The sequence below is a fragment of the Babesia bovis genome, chromosome 1 (assembly GCF_000165395.2).
Source record: "Babesia bovis T2Bo chromosome 1, whole genome shotgun sequence".
Lineage (NCBI taxonomy): Eukaryota > Apicomplexa > Aconoidasida > Piroplasmida > Babesiidae > Babesia > Babesia bovis.
In genome coordinates, this window is record NC_067396.1 from 255,259 (window position 1) to 274,148 (window position 18,890).

The window sequence follows — 18,890 nt, forward strand, 5'->3', positions numbered from 1 at the left end:
GTGTTTATGTGTAACTACTTCAGGTGTGCGTAAAGGAGTTTATTCAACATAGAGTGGCGCGGTTGTGTAAAAAGACTATGATAAAATATATTCCATTACGAAATTGCAAAATCGGTAATATGATATTAAATCAGTGGATGTAAATTGACATAGACACCCTCCAAGCTATCATGGATTCCACTAATAATCTACATTGCGTTAATAACCAATCATTGCATACATATTATACTAGTTCAGTTTTATATCGCTAAAAAAATGAAATTATGTGTGTCATGTTAATGCAAAAAACAGTCAACATGCCGCCTATAAAACTTGGTAATCGCGCTAGAGATGCCTGTCTACATACATACACGAGATGGCAAACGGCGCCATCTAATCATACCAAGCGCCAGTGCCATGGTAGATTGACATCAGAAAACTATGTTGTCGCCTCGCCATTCATGGGTCACATATCGAACCGTGACACCCAAGCAGTTTTGAATCCAGTAGCTGCAAAGTATCAGCAAATACGGGCACATCATAATGATAGGGTATACATGGACTACCAAGCTACAACACCATTGGATCCAAGAGTCCTGGATAAAATGATGCCGTATTTAACCCATAGCTTTGGAAATCCACATAGTAGAACACATTCCTTTGGATGGGATGCGGAACACGCCGTAGAAGAAGCACGGTCACAAGTGGCGTCTTTACTCAACTGTGACAGCCGCAGTATCATATTCACATCAGGAGCTACAGAGTCCAATAACCTAGCACTCAAGGGAATTACCGAATACTACAGTTGCCTACAACACAACGACCAGTCAAAGATTAAGGACCATCTTATCACATCACAGATCGATCATAAATGCGTACTGCAAACATGCAGACAACTAGAAAATCGGGGATATACCGTGACATACCTAAAGCCAGATAAAAGTGGAATTATCAAACCAGAAGATGTGGCAGCCGCAATAACACCAAGAACGTTCATGTGCTCAATCATACACCTGAACAACGAAATTGGCACCATACAAAACATCGCTGCAATCGGTAAAATATGTAGAGAAAAGGGAGTCGTGTTTCATACAGATGGAGCACAGAGCTTTGGGAAAATACCAATTGATTTGTCGGCATTAAATGTCGACCTCATGTCGATATCAGGACATAAAATATACGGCCCCAAGGGAGTGGGAGCACTATATGTTGGCCGTAAACCACGCATACGCTTACGACCAATCATAGATGGTGGAGGACAGGAACGTGGACTGAGGTCAGGAACACTTCCAGCACCGTTAGTCGTGGGACTGGGAGAAGCAGCTAAAGTAGCAAGTGAAGAGATGCATAGAGATCTAGAACACGCCAAAAGATTGTGGGATAAACTAGTCCATGGAATGAATGATATTGGCCATGTACATATAAACGGGTCGATACAGGAAGGTGAGCGTTATTGGGGTAATCTAAACGTGTCGTTCGAATTCGTTGAAGGAGAGTCATTATTGATGTCACTAAAGAAAGTCGCCCTCTCAAGTGGTAAGTCAGTAACCCATTTAATATGCGCCATTAGAATTGTTAGTGTTGTTAAACGCTTTAAACTGCTGCATGTCTTGCATTTTCAACACTAATGTCACCCGCAGGCTCCGCGTGCACATCAACCAGTCTAGAACCCAGCTACGTACTAAGAAGCATTGGAGTAGGAGAGGAAGTAGCACATACATCAATCAGATTCGGCTTGGGAAGGTTTACATCAGAAGCTGATATTGATGCACTGCTGGTGGATCTCAGAGGAGCTGTAGAAAGACTAAGGGAGTGTAGCCCACTCTATGAAATGTACATAGAAAAGGAATCTACAGATAATATGGTATGGACGTAATCATACAGATCCATAGAAAAAATTTTCTACTCGTTTTCCTTGAAGGTGACTCAAATTGTAATGTTCCTAGAATTAACAGATCTAGGCTACCAATTGCATAATGAAACGATTCCAAGTATGTTGAGTTCAAGTGACTGTATTTGCTGTAGTAGCATTCCTTATATTAGCTGGAAATACCCAATGTTCGTAATTATTGCTATAATATATATGATTGACCAAAGGAATACAGAGTGCATCAAAAGTAATAATGCTTGTTTACATGTCAATGGACTGCAATGTTGTAAACAACATGTGGTTCGACTCTACCCTGATTACGTACTTACCATGTTTTATCTAGGCTAAACGTGTTTATATAAGTTATTAATCTTTATTTGTATACTTTGACTATATTAGACACTGATTATACGGAAAGGTGCCATGATGAGCGCCATCGAGCCAGGTCTTTTCGGAAGGATGGATTTATTTTTAATATACATACATAATAATAACCTATTCGCACGTGTATTGATAGCATATGTTTCTGATTACAACAAAATTCATGAATCTAGACTTGATTATAAACGGATCCAGAAAAACAGTATGATGCGATGATTTTGAGGAGCATAGTGACACTGGCATACCACTCCTCTTGAACACAGTGAATCAGACATGGTGCGAAGCTCTATACTGTCTTAAATAAATCTGAACCTTATTTGTATACACCGAATATATCGTTTTTTAACCATAGGCCACGGATAGTAATCAGGCCTTCATGGGCAACATTCAGCACTGCCAGAAATAAAACCCCAAAACAAATTGCTCTATCTGGATTCTATATATACAAACATCTCAATAGATCAAAATGAAAAGACAGAAGAAAAGTATTTGGGCTATACTAGGTGCTAAGTGCCTGGGTGGGTGCCTAAGATCCGAAGAATGCAAAGACCTTGATACCGAAGTAGTCAACCCAGAAAAGGAAATGGATCCTTTATTACATCTCAGAGACTATACATCGGGTAATGCAAACCTAATACCAATTCTGCCCCAAGAAATTGAATTCAGAAGGGTCGAAAATTTTCACTGCCGCAGCTTGACTATAGTCGACCAGAGTCCAATCGCTGTGAGAAGCCTCGATGATATGACAAAAGAACTCAGTACCGTAAAAGAGCCAACTGCAGTAATATTGCCACCGAAATTGCCATTTGATTTAGTGGACGAACATCCATCATTTGAAACAGATGCAAGTGAATCCGATGATGACGTAGATGAAAGGTAAGTATAGCTCAGATGATTATAAGATATATGTAGGAATCGCCCAAATATCTCAAATAGTTTGCAAATTAAAAGACAAGAAGAACTACATGAAACATGTTATAAACTGGCTGATCAAATATACCAGATGGAAAGGTCAAAAATAGGTATAAAGAATGCTATAGGGAATTGTGATACTAAAATAACAACAAAAACGGTACAAATAGACACTAATAAGAGCAACTGTAATAACGATTCAAGCGATATGACGCCAGCATATCGTGATTGTGTCAGTTATTTACAAACGCCATGGGAAGAACTCAAGAGTTGGGAGGAATCGGTAGCTGAATCTGTTGAACAAGATAACAGAGAACAGAACGTCAAAAATAATAAAAGACCCCCGCTGTGGATGTCTTTAGCAACAACTAAAGAAAAGAGAACACGGAATAATAGCAAGGAAACACACCAGGAATGTGATCGAATAAGTACAGATAGCTCACGCCATGATGATGAAAACAAATCAACAGAAACTAAGCTACATAACATATCTGCAATCAAAACACCGGCCTCAATGGTGTTCTTCGATCCTTTCGAGGAAGAGGAAGAAACGCAATTCTGGCCCTTTAACGTCGGAGCGGGTGTGTGGAAATATATAATTGGTGGATCCCAAAGCCATATCACACCCGAATCATTAGATATTAACGTTGAAGGGTGTATTACGTCCTTCTACAGTAAAGAAGGTACGCTAATATCACAGAGTTAAGATATAAAGACTCAGAACTACGCGAGATGCGCCGTGGAACTGAAAACATGACCAAAGCAGAAGGATCAGCAATTGTAGAATATACATTAACTATGATCAATAAATAATATCAATTTCAAAGTAAACAATGAATAGACCACCATACCCCTGTCGTGCGTATATTGTCATGCTGGTGTGCGGGCCATTGGCAACCCTGGCTAGCGTGGAGGTCGCATAATGTTTCAGTGAAAGTATTTAGCAGGATGGAAGGTAAGCCGGCGGGAGGCGACGGGGTTATCCCTGATGACGCGTCTCAGGACTCGCAAGTCAACATGACGGAAGAGGAAAATAACATGGATCAAATGATGATTAAAAGTATTGGGATAGACCGCTTTTGTTCAGCAGATGCTTCCCATGACACTATACTCACGACGATGTACGATACAGGAGAGTCGTCCTATGGTAAAGGCTACTTCCTTCAGCCCTTAGCTGAAGATGTGGACTGTACAATGGGAATCCCAATGTGCAATGATGTAATTCTAATGAGACATCATGAAAAATACCACTGCGAAAGTGCAATACCATCTCTATTCACGCACTTCCTTGAATGCGGCACCGCCGTAAGATATGTGCACGATTTCTCTATATATACACCAACGTGCGATAGAATGGTGCCGCTGGACCAACTTGGAAGGTTATTCCAAACCATGGTTTTGGTGGGAAAGGTCAAGCTTGTGTCCACAGTAATGGATGATGACCAAATCCAAAAGGAAATACAACAACTTCTTGTAAATGGAGTCTCTCCTGACCATGTACGGGTAAAGCAAGGGAAAAAGTCAAAAACTATCGGCGTGAGGATAACCATAGTCGACTTCTTCTTCGACCACGGGACCGAAATTGCAGACATACCAGCTTTATACGTTGTCAGTGAACATGATATCTACTACCGCCTGGACAAAGTGGCAGCACGTTACTTAGCCAACTTTGAGACGTTTATTGTTGTATTTAACCTAGCAGCCAGCATGGCAAAGGCATACCAAAGAAATCGCAACTGTGCATTAAATGACGTTGTGACCGATGCAGCAGCGGCCGATAATCCCGCTCTCAACATTTGGGGCGACCCTTTACACATACCAGGATTCACAGAAGTTGATGTTTACAAAACTATAGAGGTGCTATACAAGGAGTGCTTATATCAGCATATTTTCCTGCAGCCGTGCCGAACTGCAGTAGAGGATATAAGAATGGGCATATTTCCAGAATCAGCATTTATAACCGGCGATATAGATGGAATTATGGCCAGAGATGTAAGTGGATCACTGGAAAGTCCATCATCACACATGTCATCCGAGATTTTGAGTCCGTTTCCTCAAATGACAGCTGATACCATGGTACAAAGCGGAAGCTTTGGACATGGTGATCACACAGTCAATGTGAAAAATGCAAAATATATAGACTCAGGTGTGTTGATGATGGATATACTAGAAACGATGAGAGACCACCAACCGTTGTATTTCTTCGACGAGGAATTTGTCTTACCAGAACACTCAACAGCATACTCGCTGATCGAAAAATACAACAACGCGGTATACCCATCTTTCGTTAGTGCAGATGGGATGCCAATGAAACGACCATGGTTTGGAGGATTTTACCGTCAATACGAGCCAGATGTAATGCCCGTCACATGGATGGAACCAGCCGAAGTTACAAAACCAACTAAGCCAACCAAAGCACAGAAGACACAGAACGCCCAAAAAGGTCCTAAGGCGCTCAAGGGGGCTAAAGCTTCAGAAGGTACTTCACCACCGGGATCGCCGCAATTACCTGAAATTAAAAGCAAGGTGTCAGGCAGAATAATCAAGCGCACCACTAAACTAACAGAGCCTGAGGACCGAGCCCGTCCATCTGCGGAGGACCAATCAGGATCATCAAAGAGAGCGAATACTACAGCTGTAGTAGATGAAGCCACGCTTCGTAAACAGAAAATGCTTATAGAAAAGGAAAAAATGTGCAACGCATTGCTACTGCCCGTTGACTTTGATTACTGTGCTTACAACACTACCAGCGAGTTATCAGGCGATGAAGCGGGAAATGACCCAGTAGCACTGCTGAACGATTTTGAACTAGAATTAAAGGACGCAAGGTATTATCCTAGGGACTTACCATTACGTACCTTGCGCTTTTACGGAGCTGATGATCTTTTGGATATCGCATTTGTTTGCCGAAACTTCTCGACCAGTTCTTCAGTGATGGAACCTGCATTGCCGAAGTTCACTTTCGAAGAACTTGAACGAAATCTCCTCCATGCGACAAGCGTTGACCTATACAAGCCACTTGACCCATCAACGTTCGTCTTTGGAAAACCGGATTGCTTATGTTTGTTACTGAAGCAAGAAAATGGCTGTTTCAGTAAGTTGGGTAAAATTCAGGCAAAACTAGAAGGACTACATGTTGGAATTATTAGACCCCTGCTAGATTACTGCCGCTTTGAAGGGTTTGAATTTAGATTGATGCTACTCCGAGAACAGTGCGATATCCCAGATAGAAAGAGAGATAACTTCGAAAAGGAAATAATCGCTGCAGTACAGGATACTGAAACTTTGGTGCACTTCCTAACGACACATGGTGGGTGCTTGTACCGTGGACGGTTCAAGAGTACGCTACCAGAGTCATATTCGCCAATGCCATATATTAATGGAATACGCTGGAATAAGAGGTTCAAGCAGGTTGAAAGGTTGCTCTCAGCGCTGAAGTCACATAAATACACGAACGCAGGTCATGAGTATAGACAGGATGCTGTTGTTATCAAACTAGACAAACGGCTTGCATCTGTACCAATAGATATCATGATAGAAGGCAGGAAACGATTAACCGAGTACAGTGCAATATATCCATCAAACGTTTTTGAAGTGCTACCCACGTTTAATAGAAAATTCAAAATTTGGCCACCTGAAATACCGACGAGGAAGGAAGCAGAACCTTCGAAGATTATAAATAAGTTGAATCAAAAGTTGGACGGATACCTTCGGTCAGCCTTTTTTGTTGAACAAATTACAAAAGCTCCGGAAGTAGAAATAGAATACGGGTTCCAAGAACCATTAGGACTCTTAAAAGCGGATATCGTTATGCGTCCAGAGATGATAACATCATTTACATGGGCATTTTTATTGCGTATATATCTTTTCTATGCATTCTATACATGTCGCCACAAATATGTATTCAAGCTGAACACAACAACCGGGGGTGAGATGCCACAATCTGGAATTAATTCAATCGATGAAGAAGATGATGAAGATGATGATTTTCCCACAGAAAACCCACTGAAGAATAAATTAATGGACTTTACAACAGATATAGAAAAGGGTGCACAAATAAAAAGGCGTAGAGGAACCAAAAGGGAAAGAATTGCATCATCTGATTTCGAAGATGAGGATGATGAGGAAGAAGACGAAGGTGATGATGAAGACGATGTCTATCAAGAGGATGTTGATGAAGTAGGACGGATGAATAGACGAAGAGGATGGGGAAACAACCGTTATTCCCCCTACTACGACTTTGAATTGGATTGGTACCCAGATGAAGAGCGTATAAAGCACATGTTCCAAGGGGCAATAGCAGCTGACGCAATGAAAATTATATTCGAAAAAATGAGAAAGGTCAGTTTCTATGAGCTGGAAGCCAGAGACCGATTATTGTTGTTGCGCTGGTTAGGAGAATTGCTCACATCCCGCGCAAATGCAAAGAGATATGTTGATCAAAGGAATGATGAATTCTACGCTTTGAAATTGTTGATAACAAAGGCAGATGGTGTCCAAAATCCTAGCAACGCAAATTCTGAAGCCCAAGGTGATGACAGTGAAAGGGGAGAAGGGGATGATACCTCTGGAGCCACAGGAAAAAATGACAGTGAAGATGTCAACACCCCAAGGGATAAACCTAACAAAAAGAATGGCACATCTACTGCTAATACAATCCAGGTGAAAACGGAAGATCATAATGGCCATGATCCAGCATCTGAAACCATTGTAAAAACTGACGAACAGGAATCGAAGCAAAATGGTGCCAACACTGCCACAGCCAACCCTAAAGCTGTCAAAGTAGAAAATGATATTAAAGATGGAGATGACAATTCGACGGACGATGCTGACAGTAACGTTAAAACAGCAGATGTATCACAAAACCCTTTGGTGTCAGATATGACCAGAAAAAAGAAACCAAGAGAAATTATGCGGGATTTGGCAGAGCTGGAAGAACGATATATGCAAACAAATTACCACCTGGGTAGAGATCGTTTCTATAACGACTACTATTACTTCGGATCTGATCTAGGATGCCGTATATACGTCCGTACTCTTCCATCTATACGGTTCACAGCACAAAGGGTGGCACTCAGAAGTAAGCAATTGCGCACCCCGTCATTCACTGCTGACAAATTCAAGTTTAACATTAACGACTATGCGAAGCAACTAGAGGAAAACCGAGTTTTTGAGACCGATGGTAAACGAGGACGTCACAAGAGATCGGATGGTAAGGATAGTGGCCCAGATGTTAAAGATATGGACCAATCACTAAACAAAGACGGCAGTGTGGCAAATACGCCTCGTGGAAATGGTGAAGAAACTAATGCACCCGCTGCCAAGGATGAGAGCAACCCGCAAATGGTTAAACGTAAGAAACAGAAAGGACGTAAACCTAAAATAACCAAACCATACCTGAGACGCAGTCGTGAATTTTTCGATAGGCAGCCTACAGACTTTGCAAATGTACAGGAATATATCAAGTATCTGATAAATATCCCCCCTCGTTTGTGCTGGGCTGTCATGGACAATCCCAAGGAAGTTCGGATGTTTATAGAACGTCTGTCACCCATGACAACGAACGAACGTGCTTTGCAGGCTAAGCTTTCGATGATGGAAGTAGAAATGAAACGATTAAGTGTCGTAGAAACGGAACGTATAGAATGTTGGAAAGCTCCAACAATACAAGGACAAGTGCTCACTACACTTTTATGTGGGTTGGAGGCTTTCATACCAAAAATTCTAGGGATGCTGGGTTCTACTCTAATGCGTTATAATAGCCTATCTAAGATTCCCTGTGGCATGGAGAACAATAACGATGAAAAGAAAAATGCATGCCAAGAAAATGGCGTCGGGGATGTAAATGCTAATACAGTGCCATTTGTCAGATCTACAGAAGATAAACAAGGACAAAATGATAAATATGCCGATAGTCAGGTTGCTGTAAGGATTGGCTCCCATCTCTATCGTGGGATAATCAATGCCAACGAGATGCTGATGCAGTTCATTAATACCAGTGTCCGCCAAATGTTAGCTGGATGCTGTGGAAATATGATGGGAGTAGCGTCACAGGTTATGACAGTAATGGAGATAATAATTTTGATTGAGTCATTGCTCCACTTGTACTGTGATTCAGAAACATGGGCAAGAAATCGCTTTGGATGGCAACAACAAATAGAATTGTTATACCAAGAGCTTATTGAGCACTTCCCTGATGTTGGGGATGGTTACAGTTTCAAAGGAAATTGTGAATGCATGATTAGACTGGCGGGAACCGCCCTGAAACAACAGGAGAGAATACTAGTTCGTATCGTTGAAGAGATTGGTATATGGTTCCATTATGTATATATTTTCAACATGGATCGTATAAACCTGTTGCAACGATACAGGCTAAGCTTCAACTCCGCTATTGATATACAACGACCTACCCTGATCTGTCAATATCTATCCAACCTTGATCAACAATCTGTGGTTTACCTGTTCGGAGGATACAGGGAATGGCTCCTGTCGCTATATCGCAATGACGCATTTCCCCGTGACCTTTTTGATGAAATGCTGAGGGAATACTTAGGTGATGAACTTGGGGAAGATGACGTTGTGCTGGAGATCTTAGAGAATGTGGAACCGAAGGTTCCCATGGAGACCCTTGAGGGCTATATCGAATCGGTTTGGTTCTTCGAAGTTCCTGGCTTCGGAAAGATTGCACGTTGTGTTATTCGTAGCGTTGAGTACGATATAGATATTAATGGAGTGAGCAAAGAAGTTGAGGAAGGACATCTCGTTCCATATTTACAGCATTTGGATGACACAACACGTGACGAAGACGATGATCCGGAACAATGGGATCGACCTCCGCGAGGAAATGCAAGGAAATCCCAAAATTTCGTTGTATACGCACCTTTGGATTCGGTGGACCGTGAGTGCGAATTCATTCTACCTATGGAGTTTGTGAAAAAATATCTGAGCCATACATGGCGTCATTCAATGCAATGTATGTGGCGTGGTGAAAAGGCGCAGGTTATTCGAGTCTGCTATGGTCTCGCTGACATCTGGCATATGCTAGAGATAGACACTGATAATGGCATCCACATGGTTAACCTCTGGGATGTTACTCCTGTCTAGGCATTTTTGCCAGATATAACAAATGCTCAAAGTAATTGTACTCAAACAACAATTTTATGTGTTTTCCATAATAGGTATACATTGACCTGTATTTGTTGTCCAACTGCATTATCTAGGTTATGCCAATCATGACTGCGGCCTGTAAGGCCACTAATCACTTTGCCTTTTGGTCCCATCCACATGTGGTGATATTCATGTGATTGGATCAGCCGTGGTTTGGTCGACTTTTCTGGGATAAAGATACTCATCCACAAGACGTCGGCGAGTGCCGCGTGATAAGCTTTTCCACTTTGCTAGTGTTTGATATTTATGCCCTATTGGCCTAGGCAGTGGCTTAGGTGCACCGCTGCGTAACCAGTTGTCATACTTAACGCCAAGATCACGCTCAAGCGTTTTTGTGCGATAGCGGTGGTTCACAAAGGATTCGAGGTAGTATGGATCATCTACCACTCGATATTCGGGATATTTGTGGGACAAATAAAAATCACGTATAGCATATGCGTGCTGTGAGTCAGCAGATGAACATTCCCGCTGCAACTCGTCCACACGTGATAGATTCAGAGTTTGCCATTCATCGTTGGGAAATAACCCCAACTTCTTTAAGTCATCAGATAATCTACGTATAACGTGCTCATCCATCGTTTCTATAGGATGTTTAGCACAATCATCCGCACCAGGATCCAATGAACAATGTACCTCCTTGGTTGCTGCATCTATAAAGTAAAAATCACGTATATCAGATTCTAATGCAATCCGATGTTTTAACATATAGTTGTCTACCATAGTTGAACGAGGCAAACCTTTAAATACTCCATACTTCCACCATAAAGCAGGATCACGGAAATCCTCCAATGTAACTCCAGCATATTGCAACTTCAGAGCTATCTCTAGCATGCGTCTAAATACACGTTTAAATAACCCCCTGTAACGAACAAATTCCCGACGCTTCCAAAACTCCTGTAACCGTTTCAACGTATAAGTGCGATCGATAAAGTGCGGATGTTTAGCAGGCTTCTCAATTATACGTTCAAAAAATATTACCAAGTCACGCGTAGAATCACAATTCTTTTCAGAAGCGATCTTACGTAAACGTGTTAATGACGACAAGAGACTGGCATGAAATGAAGGGTCTTGCTCGTACTCCAAAATAAGCGTATCAGCTGTGATTCCAGCCTTCAACATTTTACTTAGACGAACGATAGGCTCATCTCGTATCACAGAGAGAGCATCATCGCATGGTAACGTGTAGTATTCACGAGGAGCGCCGTAATAATCTTGTATATTACCATAATAAGGAGTAGGGGACGGATATATGGCAGCGGGAGTCTTTTTCTTTGGACGCCTCCTGTGAGATCGACGGGCTCCTTTCAGTCGATTCATAGATCCGTACAAATGCATCTCTCTGCATCGCCAATGTGGGCTGGATATACCTAAATAATCGTCATGTACGCCACTGTATGGTCGAAATGACTCGGTGATGCAGATTACTGCCTGTAGCAGCCAAAGGATATAACGCATTTGATTGCCTTCTTACGACACATATGCCAATGGTATAACTTCCAAGCCACTCTAGGCATTTAAAATGATCCAGGATGCCATAACTACAGTGGCAACTCAATTAATGGGCATTTATAGCTATGTCTAATGTAACATGATAAAGACATATGCGTCACACACAGTTACATTTTTCTAACATCTTTGATGTTTCATAAATTACAGTGATTGGTTACTACAATTCATGCGTCGCACATTTTCTCAATGGAATACCTTAAGGAATATCTACAAAACGCACACCTACAATATAAGACAATACTAATGCGCATATGGATTCTAATTCGTATAATTTATAGCATAAAAGGTGTATGTGATTATAATAATAGTTCGAAAGGTCCAAATGCGTTGTTTCTTCTTCACATTCATATATTTGTATACGATGCATGGAACAATATATACCATATGTTAAAGCAAATGTAGCACGCATCTGAACATTATGCAATTTTGGTTTGCTAGAAGTATAGTTCCAGTTTGTTGATATAGGTTATATGCAAGCTAAGCATATATAATCGTTTCACTAAATTTCAGAGTAACAAAGGGACATCGCTAAAGGTATTTTGAAGCATCAGGAAAACACCACTGAAAGTATTCGTGCGCATGTTCTGAACATTTGATATAGTAACGCAAGTTGATTTTAAATTGTAGTAAGGATCCACTATCGATGTACCACAGTAGATATCACATATTCGATATGGACCTTGCACAACGTCCGATAATGCGCATATGCTGTTCAATGTCATCTAGATATCTAGAAGTGCGATTTCCTGTTTGAGAAGAATCAAACTGCTTCTTTACATCATCCAGCGTTCTCTTGAAATCTAATGAATCCGCAATTATTCGCTGGTTAGTCAACGACACACACAACTTAAGTAACAACACCTTACGTTCATTCAAATGCGATACAAGCTGAAAACGTTCCTGTAAAAGACTGTCCAAAATACCCTGCCTTTGCCGAAGTACCCCTTCTAGCTTGGACACAAGACTGCCCAAAACAGATAAGTTGTCATGGTTTATTATATATCTACGATTAATGCCAGCTCTAACAGACACTAAATTGTATTGAAACAAATTGGGTAATTAACTCACTGGATATATTCGGTTGTGAGCTATTGGTAGCACAAACTGGTGGTGGAGATGAAACGAGTCCTGCACGCAATTTACGCATTTAAAAATCAAAATACCTGCCGCAACAATTCTATTGATCCCCGGAGTAGCCCCAATAGGTGTATGATTGTAGATTGCATGAGATTGATGAGGACAGGGTTCAAGTGGTCTTGTCATACTTTTCAATGTCTCTTCAGTAAAATCAATGCCACCAACAACAATTGCTCTACCGGCACGTGTATCACCGGGAGGTGATCGCGTTGCCTCAGATAAGCAATACCTGTTTATTTCGTGTGAAAAGGCTTCGTATACATCCGTAAAATCACGTGGAACAGCCAATGCATCCGACTGGTTTATATATAACTTAAAAACATTTAATGTGCGCTCAATAGCCACGTAGTCAAAAAGACGTTGAAACCAACGGGTGCGATTCAGGCGTGACAACGCAACGTTTCGAGGCATACCTTGACGCTGTAAGGAATCCAATATCCACTCGAGAAGACCAGTGAACATCTGCCTAACATATTTGCGTAGAGGAGTAATTACAGTTTGCGGATGCAAAGCGAATAACACCACTTCTTGGGATTGTGGGACTCCCTTAATTAAGCGGGATGTGGTAACATTGATGTTGTCATCTCCAAAAAGCCGAGCAGCAGTACTTTCACGGTACGCCGATGATGATGCTGTAGTAAACGATGGCTTGGGCGTAGGGTGAATACCGGAAGTGCTGGTGTACTTCGGTACAGATGCAGTTCCTGTGATACTTTTAAAGCACTATAAACACAAATGTACCTATGCGCCTGCGTGTAGATGAATACGGTGGTACGTTGTGACTGTCTCCAGTATAGATAGGGTGAAGTGGTGTAGTTGATGAAGCAACACGGGTTGTAGATGTCATCGGACCAGGATATTCAGTCGAAGTTGGCCAGCCAGAAACCGATGTGTACATTTGCCGTTTAGATGATGGTGCCGAAAGAACACACTTCATATCTCCGCCATACAAGTGGTTGCCTGGACCCTGCTGAGACCTGTAGCCAACTCCAACGATGGAACTTAAGGGCATACGAGGCCGAGGCGTTTCACCAACGAATCCACGTGCCCTTTCATGAGGAGTGTCCACATCGGGTGCCATTTTGCGATATGTTGGCTGTACAATAATGAAATGGTAAAATGAAAATCTTATATATACAGTAACGGCTATTGCATATATCCCCTAACAAGCTCTTACATTGGTGAATTAGATCAAACATATGCATAATACTCTATTAAACTGAAGTAACACATTATATGGTTGTAACATCATAGCACGTAGACAACGTAAAGATAATGTTATAACTTAATACGGCATCAACCTGTAGCCAAATAGACATACCTTAATAGCCAAAAACCTTTTTGTAATTGATATCAAGTGCTTATATTAGCGCTCCATAGAATTGTTCACGTGAGTAATCTATCGCGCCCATATACATTACATTTGAAGTGAATGACCCGCGCACACAATCCAAGTTTAATTGGAATTATACCTCTTTAATTTTCAAAAAAATGCGAAATGTGTAGTACAGCTCCGCTGCAGGAGAATATATAATATATACTATAGAAGTGCATAAGGATTGGTAAGCCGGTTTCACGCGTCCATCATAAAATTAAAAACATCGGGATATATTCGCATTTTAAAACAGCTGTAATCAAACCATTTGCTCCTACTAAAACTTAAGCTTGATACTACGAAGATTCACTACCGCTACATTTTAAAATGTCAATAGACGCGAAAAGGAAATTGTCATAATTTTATTATGTATTCGATCAAAAGTTAAAATATACTAACATCACCACTATGGATTTGCATGGTAAAATATATAGCCTGAAATAACCGATACTAACAGAATATAAACATGATGTTTGCATTTTATTCCGTAAAGGTGAAAAGACGGTGAACACAAGGGAATATATCCTTTCGAACAATCATTGTATCTATGCGACTCCTCTAAAATAGATTGATGTTATGATCATCAAAAGTCGTCATGTTCTAACGCTCGATCCATAGCATCCTGATTGAAGTGAACCAACACCGTAGAGTCAATTTCATTTGTCTTAGGTTGATTCTGTAGTAACTTCATTATCGCCATATCAGTCCTGGTCGCTAATAACTGTCTTGAGTCGCGAAGGTCACGCTTAAGATCCCAATTTTGCTTGCTGGGTAACACCAAGGAAAGTACATCCTATAAGGGTTTTGGTTAATGTATACGGTCACACACAGATATAAATGTACACATCTTAGATAACAATGAACGTGGCATATAACGACATAACACATCAAAGTGATACAACGTACCTTATTTGAGTGTTCCTCTATAATCTTATTTATGGCACTATCTATGTCTTCCTCAATCTGCCGATAATCTTCCAAATCGCTACGTACAAAACGTTTCAAATTCTCATCTTTAGGCACATAATGATGAAAGACAAGCGACTTTAGCTTGTCCTCCATCGCACAGCCACCACGCGCTGCGATTGTTCAGAAATCATACGGTGAACTTAAAATAATTAAACAATGGTATAGTGTATTTTATATGTGCCAGTCACATCCCCCGATTTTCTGAGGAGTTATAAAGTGATCGACACCGAGTACTACATGTTGGAGGGGTTAATTATAGCGTTGATCAAAAATAACCCATTGGACGATGAACGCAGTTCCAATGATCCTACACGCTCAAGCGGTACACGTGCGTGAAGCTAGAAAACATAATACATAATAGAAGTCAACCTACCTCGAGTGACTGTCCTACTTGAAGCAACTCACCCTATATATATTCAACAAGCATAATACAGCACTTACTTCAAGCATTTCCACATTGTTTATGAGAAGGGACGCAGATTCCACATTAGTACATAACGCAGAAAGTAAAACTTCAACATTGTATACACCATGCTCAGGGACATCGATGGTCCACCGTTGCCCCTGGCCAAGAGGTAATCCAGCTTTCTGCTTCAATAACAAATCATATACACTATGATTTTTAGTCGTCGCAGGTAGTTCTGTTAATTCTCTATCTATCAACGGTACAGAATCCAAGTTAACATCAACTATGTGATTCACTTGGGGTTTACATATCTGAAGATCAGCTATATCAGCCACGACATTTGATGAACCCCAACCGTAAGACAACCTGCCATGATATCCTTTCATGTGTCCCAAATCCAAGTGATCAGGACCACATGCGTGCCCCCCTTGGCAGAAACTTATGTGAATGGGAAAATGTACTGCTTCTTCCACTGTTGTACGAGCACCGCATTCGCGTCCATAAAAGGCGAATGTTCCGCCAATTATTTCTTTATTATCAACCGTATCGGAACCTGTAATACCGTCTCCTGGGCTCATTGTTTCAATCATAATCCTAATGGAATCCACAACGCCGTGATATCCCAATTCGTAACGAAGCTGTGAATGCAGCTCGAAATCTTCCTCAGATCCATCAGGAAATGATATAATTGCGCGCATAGGTAAACTGCCATCTATCGGAGAAAAATGGAAGTGAACCAACTCCACAGGGTTGGTGAAAGTGCGCATCAGCCACTGTCCAGTGATCCGCCCAGAACTCGGTTGCCAGTATCCACTCCCAAAAGCTTTTGAGCAGTCAAATGCAGCTGAAAGTGATGAAGAAGACGCACAACCGTCACCATTTTTGAAAGGAAGATACTGGACATCGTCGGGGCATATGGCATTAGCCGCAGCGGGCTGCATGAACAAGAAAAACGACGTTTCAGGTAATATGTGAATTTTTACAGGTCCTGCCTTGAATCGCTTGTAGAAAACTATAAACTCCTGTTGACTGGTGGCCTCTTCGCAATTGTGGCCAATAGAATAAACTGATATCACCTCCCAGCTTCTATCGAACGTGGACATATTCTCTGCCATAGGAATATAAGACAGATGTTCAGATTGAGCAACATATAGAAAAGCATCATGCGAAATGTAAAAATCCACGGTATCATAATCAGGTTTCACTACTGTGCGTACCATACGCATGCCTCGGAGATGGTCAGGTACGTCTGCCAACAACAAATTTGTTACGTTAATAAATGCCTGTGCCCCGTTCTCCAACATGGCTAAGTCAAACCATCGCGCATCTAATCCACTGATAATTAAAGATTCACCAGAATCTCTGCTACGGAAGAAATAATCCGGGTCGATAATCGTCCGGGACCGCGTGTCAGTTTCCCAACTCAATATCAAACGAACAACGTTTTCATCACGATACTTCAGTGAGCTTTGATGTGAATATTCCAATACCAATGGATAACGCTTGCCCCCAACCAGTGACATTTTGCGAGAAGAAACGAGAGTCGAGGTTGTTGTACGGCCGTCAAGAGCAACCACACCCGCTGAATTATACGCCGATGCAAATGTACCCCTACCCTCAAGTCCATGCTTAATTACCAACTCTCCGTCGACGAACATCAAAAAGTTACAATCAGCATCCAACCAAAAGGTATAGTCTCCCGAAACAGGTACGCGCAAATATGTCTCAAAACGTACGGAAAAGGAACGAATGTCTACACCATTTATAGGTAATATCTCATCAAATGTTAGAGATAGGCTAGAATGATCAAAGAAACCAACAGGTGGCCCCCTTAGATATGGATTGTCAAAGTAGCTGGCACGGACACCATCTCCCACCACCTATATAACAATAATGTATTTACCACCCATGTATCACCTACCGCAACGGAATAGCCTTGAACAATTGAGCAATTTCTTTTGTCATTTAAAACGCTCTTACGCGTAATCTCAAGCTGCTCGCTCAGAGATTCGTATTCCTCATTTAACATGTGGAGACTTTGTGAGTTTGCCTCAACCTGCTGTAAAGCACGCTCCAAACCACGGAGAGAGTGCGATATTGTGTTCATATCATTTTCATGAGATGCCGTTCCGTGGCCACACACAGCATCAAAATGTTTTAGCGTATTTTCCAAACGTCTGCGGATCTTTAACAAAAAGATTATAACCTACTGTTCAGTTGCAGAAAGTTGTAACACTGAATGTGCCAACTCTTCAGATTTCAGTTTCGATAAAAGAGATGCCTTGGATCGAATGACATCATAGTCTACTGTGCCGGCACAAAAGTCCCAATCTCTGGAGCCCACACCAATCAACTGTACTTCTACATAACACCATTCTCGACCAACAGAACCATCTGGAGCTTCAGTTGTTGTACAGTCCGTAAATGTATTCCCATTGCGCACAAAAGCTGCTGCACAAAGCATACCATCAACGGTCTTCCTGTGACGTTGTCTAAATTCGGTCAATTTCTACGTAAAATAAGTATTGTGAAGTATATACAAATTACCATTAAGGCTTCCCGATCATAGTCGGTTCCTGAAGGTATGGTGAAATCCTTAGGTGAAACAACATCCTGATTTATATCTCCATTGGCAAATACAGTATGAAACACGAAAACGCAGTATAAGAATCTCACACTTAGCAATGAATAATACGAAAGGGTTTTAATGAATGCGTTTTGACGCATACGCGCAACGCCTTGGATTGTAGCCATAAGATCCAATCAGCGTCTACAGTTGGCTGGAATTAAACGCGCCTACAACGCGACAGCAAAGGCTGCACGCGTTTTGCGTTCTAATTTCTCGATATATCGTTTCCAGTCTTTATACATGTTGTATTTCACATAGTAGCGGTTTTTATAAGGCACTATTACCTGATCAAGATACAGGCAACGCATACACACCGAACAGAAGTAAGGATTAGATACAGGCACTCTACCGACGTTATCTCGTTTAACTGAGGCTTTAAAATTACGAGATTATCGATAACGGGGTGCTATTTTGACTATACGAATTGTCGTATTTGTAGTCCGTAATAGTTATCCCGGTGAATTATTGTCCAAGGAAGAACAGGAAATGACGTGTTAGTACGTATGTATATGCATGTGTGTATTCATATAGAAATGTCGATATTGATAGTAATTGT

General features: G+C 41.3%; 7 protein-coding genes across 7 annotated transcripts; 3 read left to right on the plus strand and 4 right to left on the minus strand.

The window, feature by feature from the left end:
* Nucleotides 1-187: 187 nt before the first annotated feature.
* On the plus strand, nucleotides 188-1,884 carry BBOV_I002660 (putative cysteine desulfurase). The gene is made up of 2 exons (XM_001608866.2): nucleotides 188-1,515; nucleotides 1,620-1,884. The coding sequence occupies exons 1-2, from the start codon at nucleotides 264-266 to the stop codon at nucleotides 1,853-1,855; spliced, it is 1,488 nt and encodes a 495-aa protein (XP_001608916.2). The 5' UTR covers nucleotides 188-263; the 3' UTR covers nucleotides 1,856-1,884.
* Nucleotides 1,885-2,684: 800 nt separating this feature from the next.
* BBOV_I002670 (uncharacterized protein) lies at nucleotides 2,685-3,956 on the plus strand. Its single transcript, XM_051767660.1, has 3 exons — nucleotides 2,685-3,106; nucleotides 3,167-3,825; nucleotides 3,864-3,956. The coding sequence occupies exons 1-3, from the start codon at nucleotides 2,697-2,699 to the stop codon at nucleotides 3,953-3,955; spliced, it is 1,161 nt and encodes a 386-aa protein (XP_051622976.1). The 5' UTR covers nucleotides 2,685-2,696; the 3' UTR covers nucleotide 3,956.
* Nucleotides 3,957-4,080: 124 nt separating this feature from the next.
* On the plus strand, nucleotides 4,081-10,296 carry BBOV_I002680 (uncharacterized protein). The gene has a single exon (XM_001608868.2). It carries the CDS (start codon nucleotides 4,091-4,093, stop codon nucleotides 10,244-10,246), a length of 6,156 nt encoding a protein of 2,051 aa, XP_001608918.1. The 5' UTR covers nucleotides 4,081-4,090; the 3' UTR covers nucleotides 10,247-10,296.
* An 85-nt stretch (nucleotides 10,297-10,381) lies between these two features.
* Nucleotides 10,382-11,929, minus strand: BBOV_I002690 (uncharacterized protein). The gene has a single exon (XM_001608869.2). The coding sequence runs from the start codon at nucleotides 11,762-11,764 to the stop codon at nucleotides 10,439-10,441; it is 1,326 nt and encodes a 441-aa protein (XP_001608919.2). The 5' UTR covers nucleotides 11,765-11,929; the 3' UTR covers nucleotides 10,382-10,438.
* Nucleotides 11,930-12,389: 460 nt separating this feature from the next.
* BBOV_I002700 (uncharacterized protein) lies at nucleotides 12,390-14,368 on the minus strand. The gene is made up of 5 exons (XM_051767639.1): nucleotides 14,277-14,368; nucleotides 13,697-14,051; nucleotides 12,982-13,659; nucleotides 12,887-12,946; nucleotides 12,390-12,849 (listed from the first exon to the last, which is right to left on the minus strand). The coding sequence occupies exons 2-5, from the start codon at nucleotides 14,034-14,036 to the stop codon at nucleotides 12,479-12,481; spliced, it is 1,449 nt and encodes a 482-aa protein (XP_051622977.1). The 5' UTR covers nucleotides 14,037-14,051; nucleotides 14,277-14,368; the 3' UTR covers nucleotides 12,390-12,478.
* Nucleotides 14,369-14,847: 479 nt separating this feature from the next.
* Nucleotides 14,848-15,411, minus strand: BBOV_I002710 (cwf18 pre-mRNA splicing factor family protein). Its single transcript, XM_001608871.2, has 2 exons — nucleotides 15,237-15,411; nucleotides 14,848-15,123 (listed from the first exon to the last, which is right to left on the minus strand). The coding sequence occupies exons 1-2, from the start codon at nucleotides 15,390-15,392 to the stop codon at nucleotides 14,914-14,916; spliced, it is 366 nt and encodes a 121-aa protein (XP_001608921.1). The 5' UTR covers nucleotides 15,393-15,411; the 3' UTR covers nucleotides 14,848-14,913.
* A 110-nt stretch (nucleotides 15,412-15,521) lies between these two features.
* On the minus strand, nucleotides 15,522-18,550 carry BBOV_I002720 (PA14 domain containing protein). The gene is made up of 6 exons (XM_051767035.1): nucleotides 18,253-18,550; nucleotides 17,916-18,214; nucleotides 17,627-17,882; nucleotides 15,741-17,585; nucleotides 15,673-15,705; nucleotides 15,522-15,637 (listed from the first exon to the last, which is right to left on the minus strand). The coding sequence occupies exons 1-6, from the start codon at nucleotides 18,457-18,459 to the stop codon at nucleotides 15,533-15,535; spliced, it is 2,745 nt and encodes a 914-aa protein (XP_051622978.1). The 5' UTR covers nucleotides 18,460-18,550; the 3' UTR covers nucleotides 15,522-15,532.
* Between the last annotated feature and the right edge of the window lie 340 nt (nucleotides 18,551-18,890).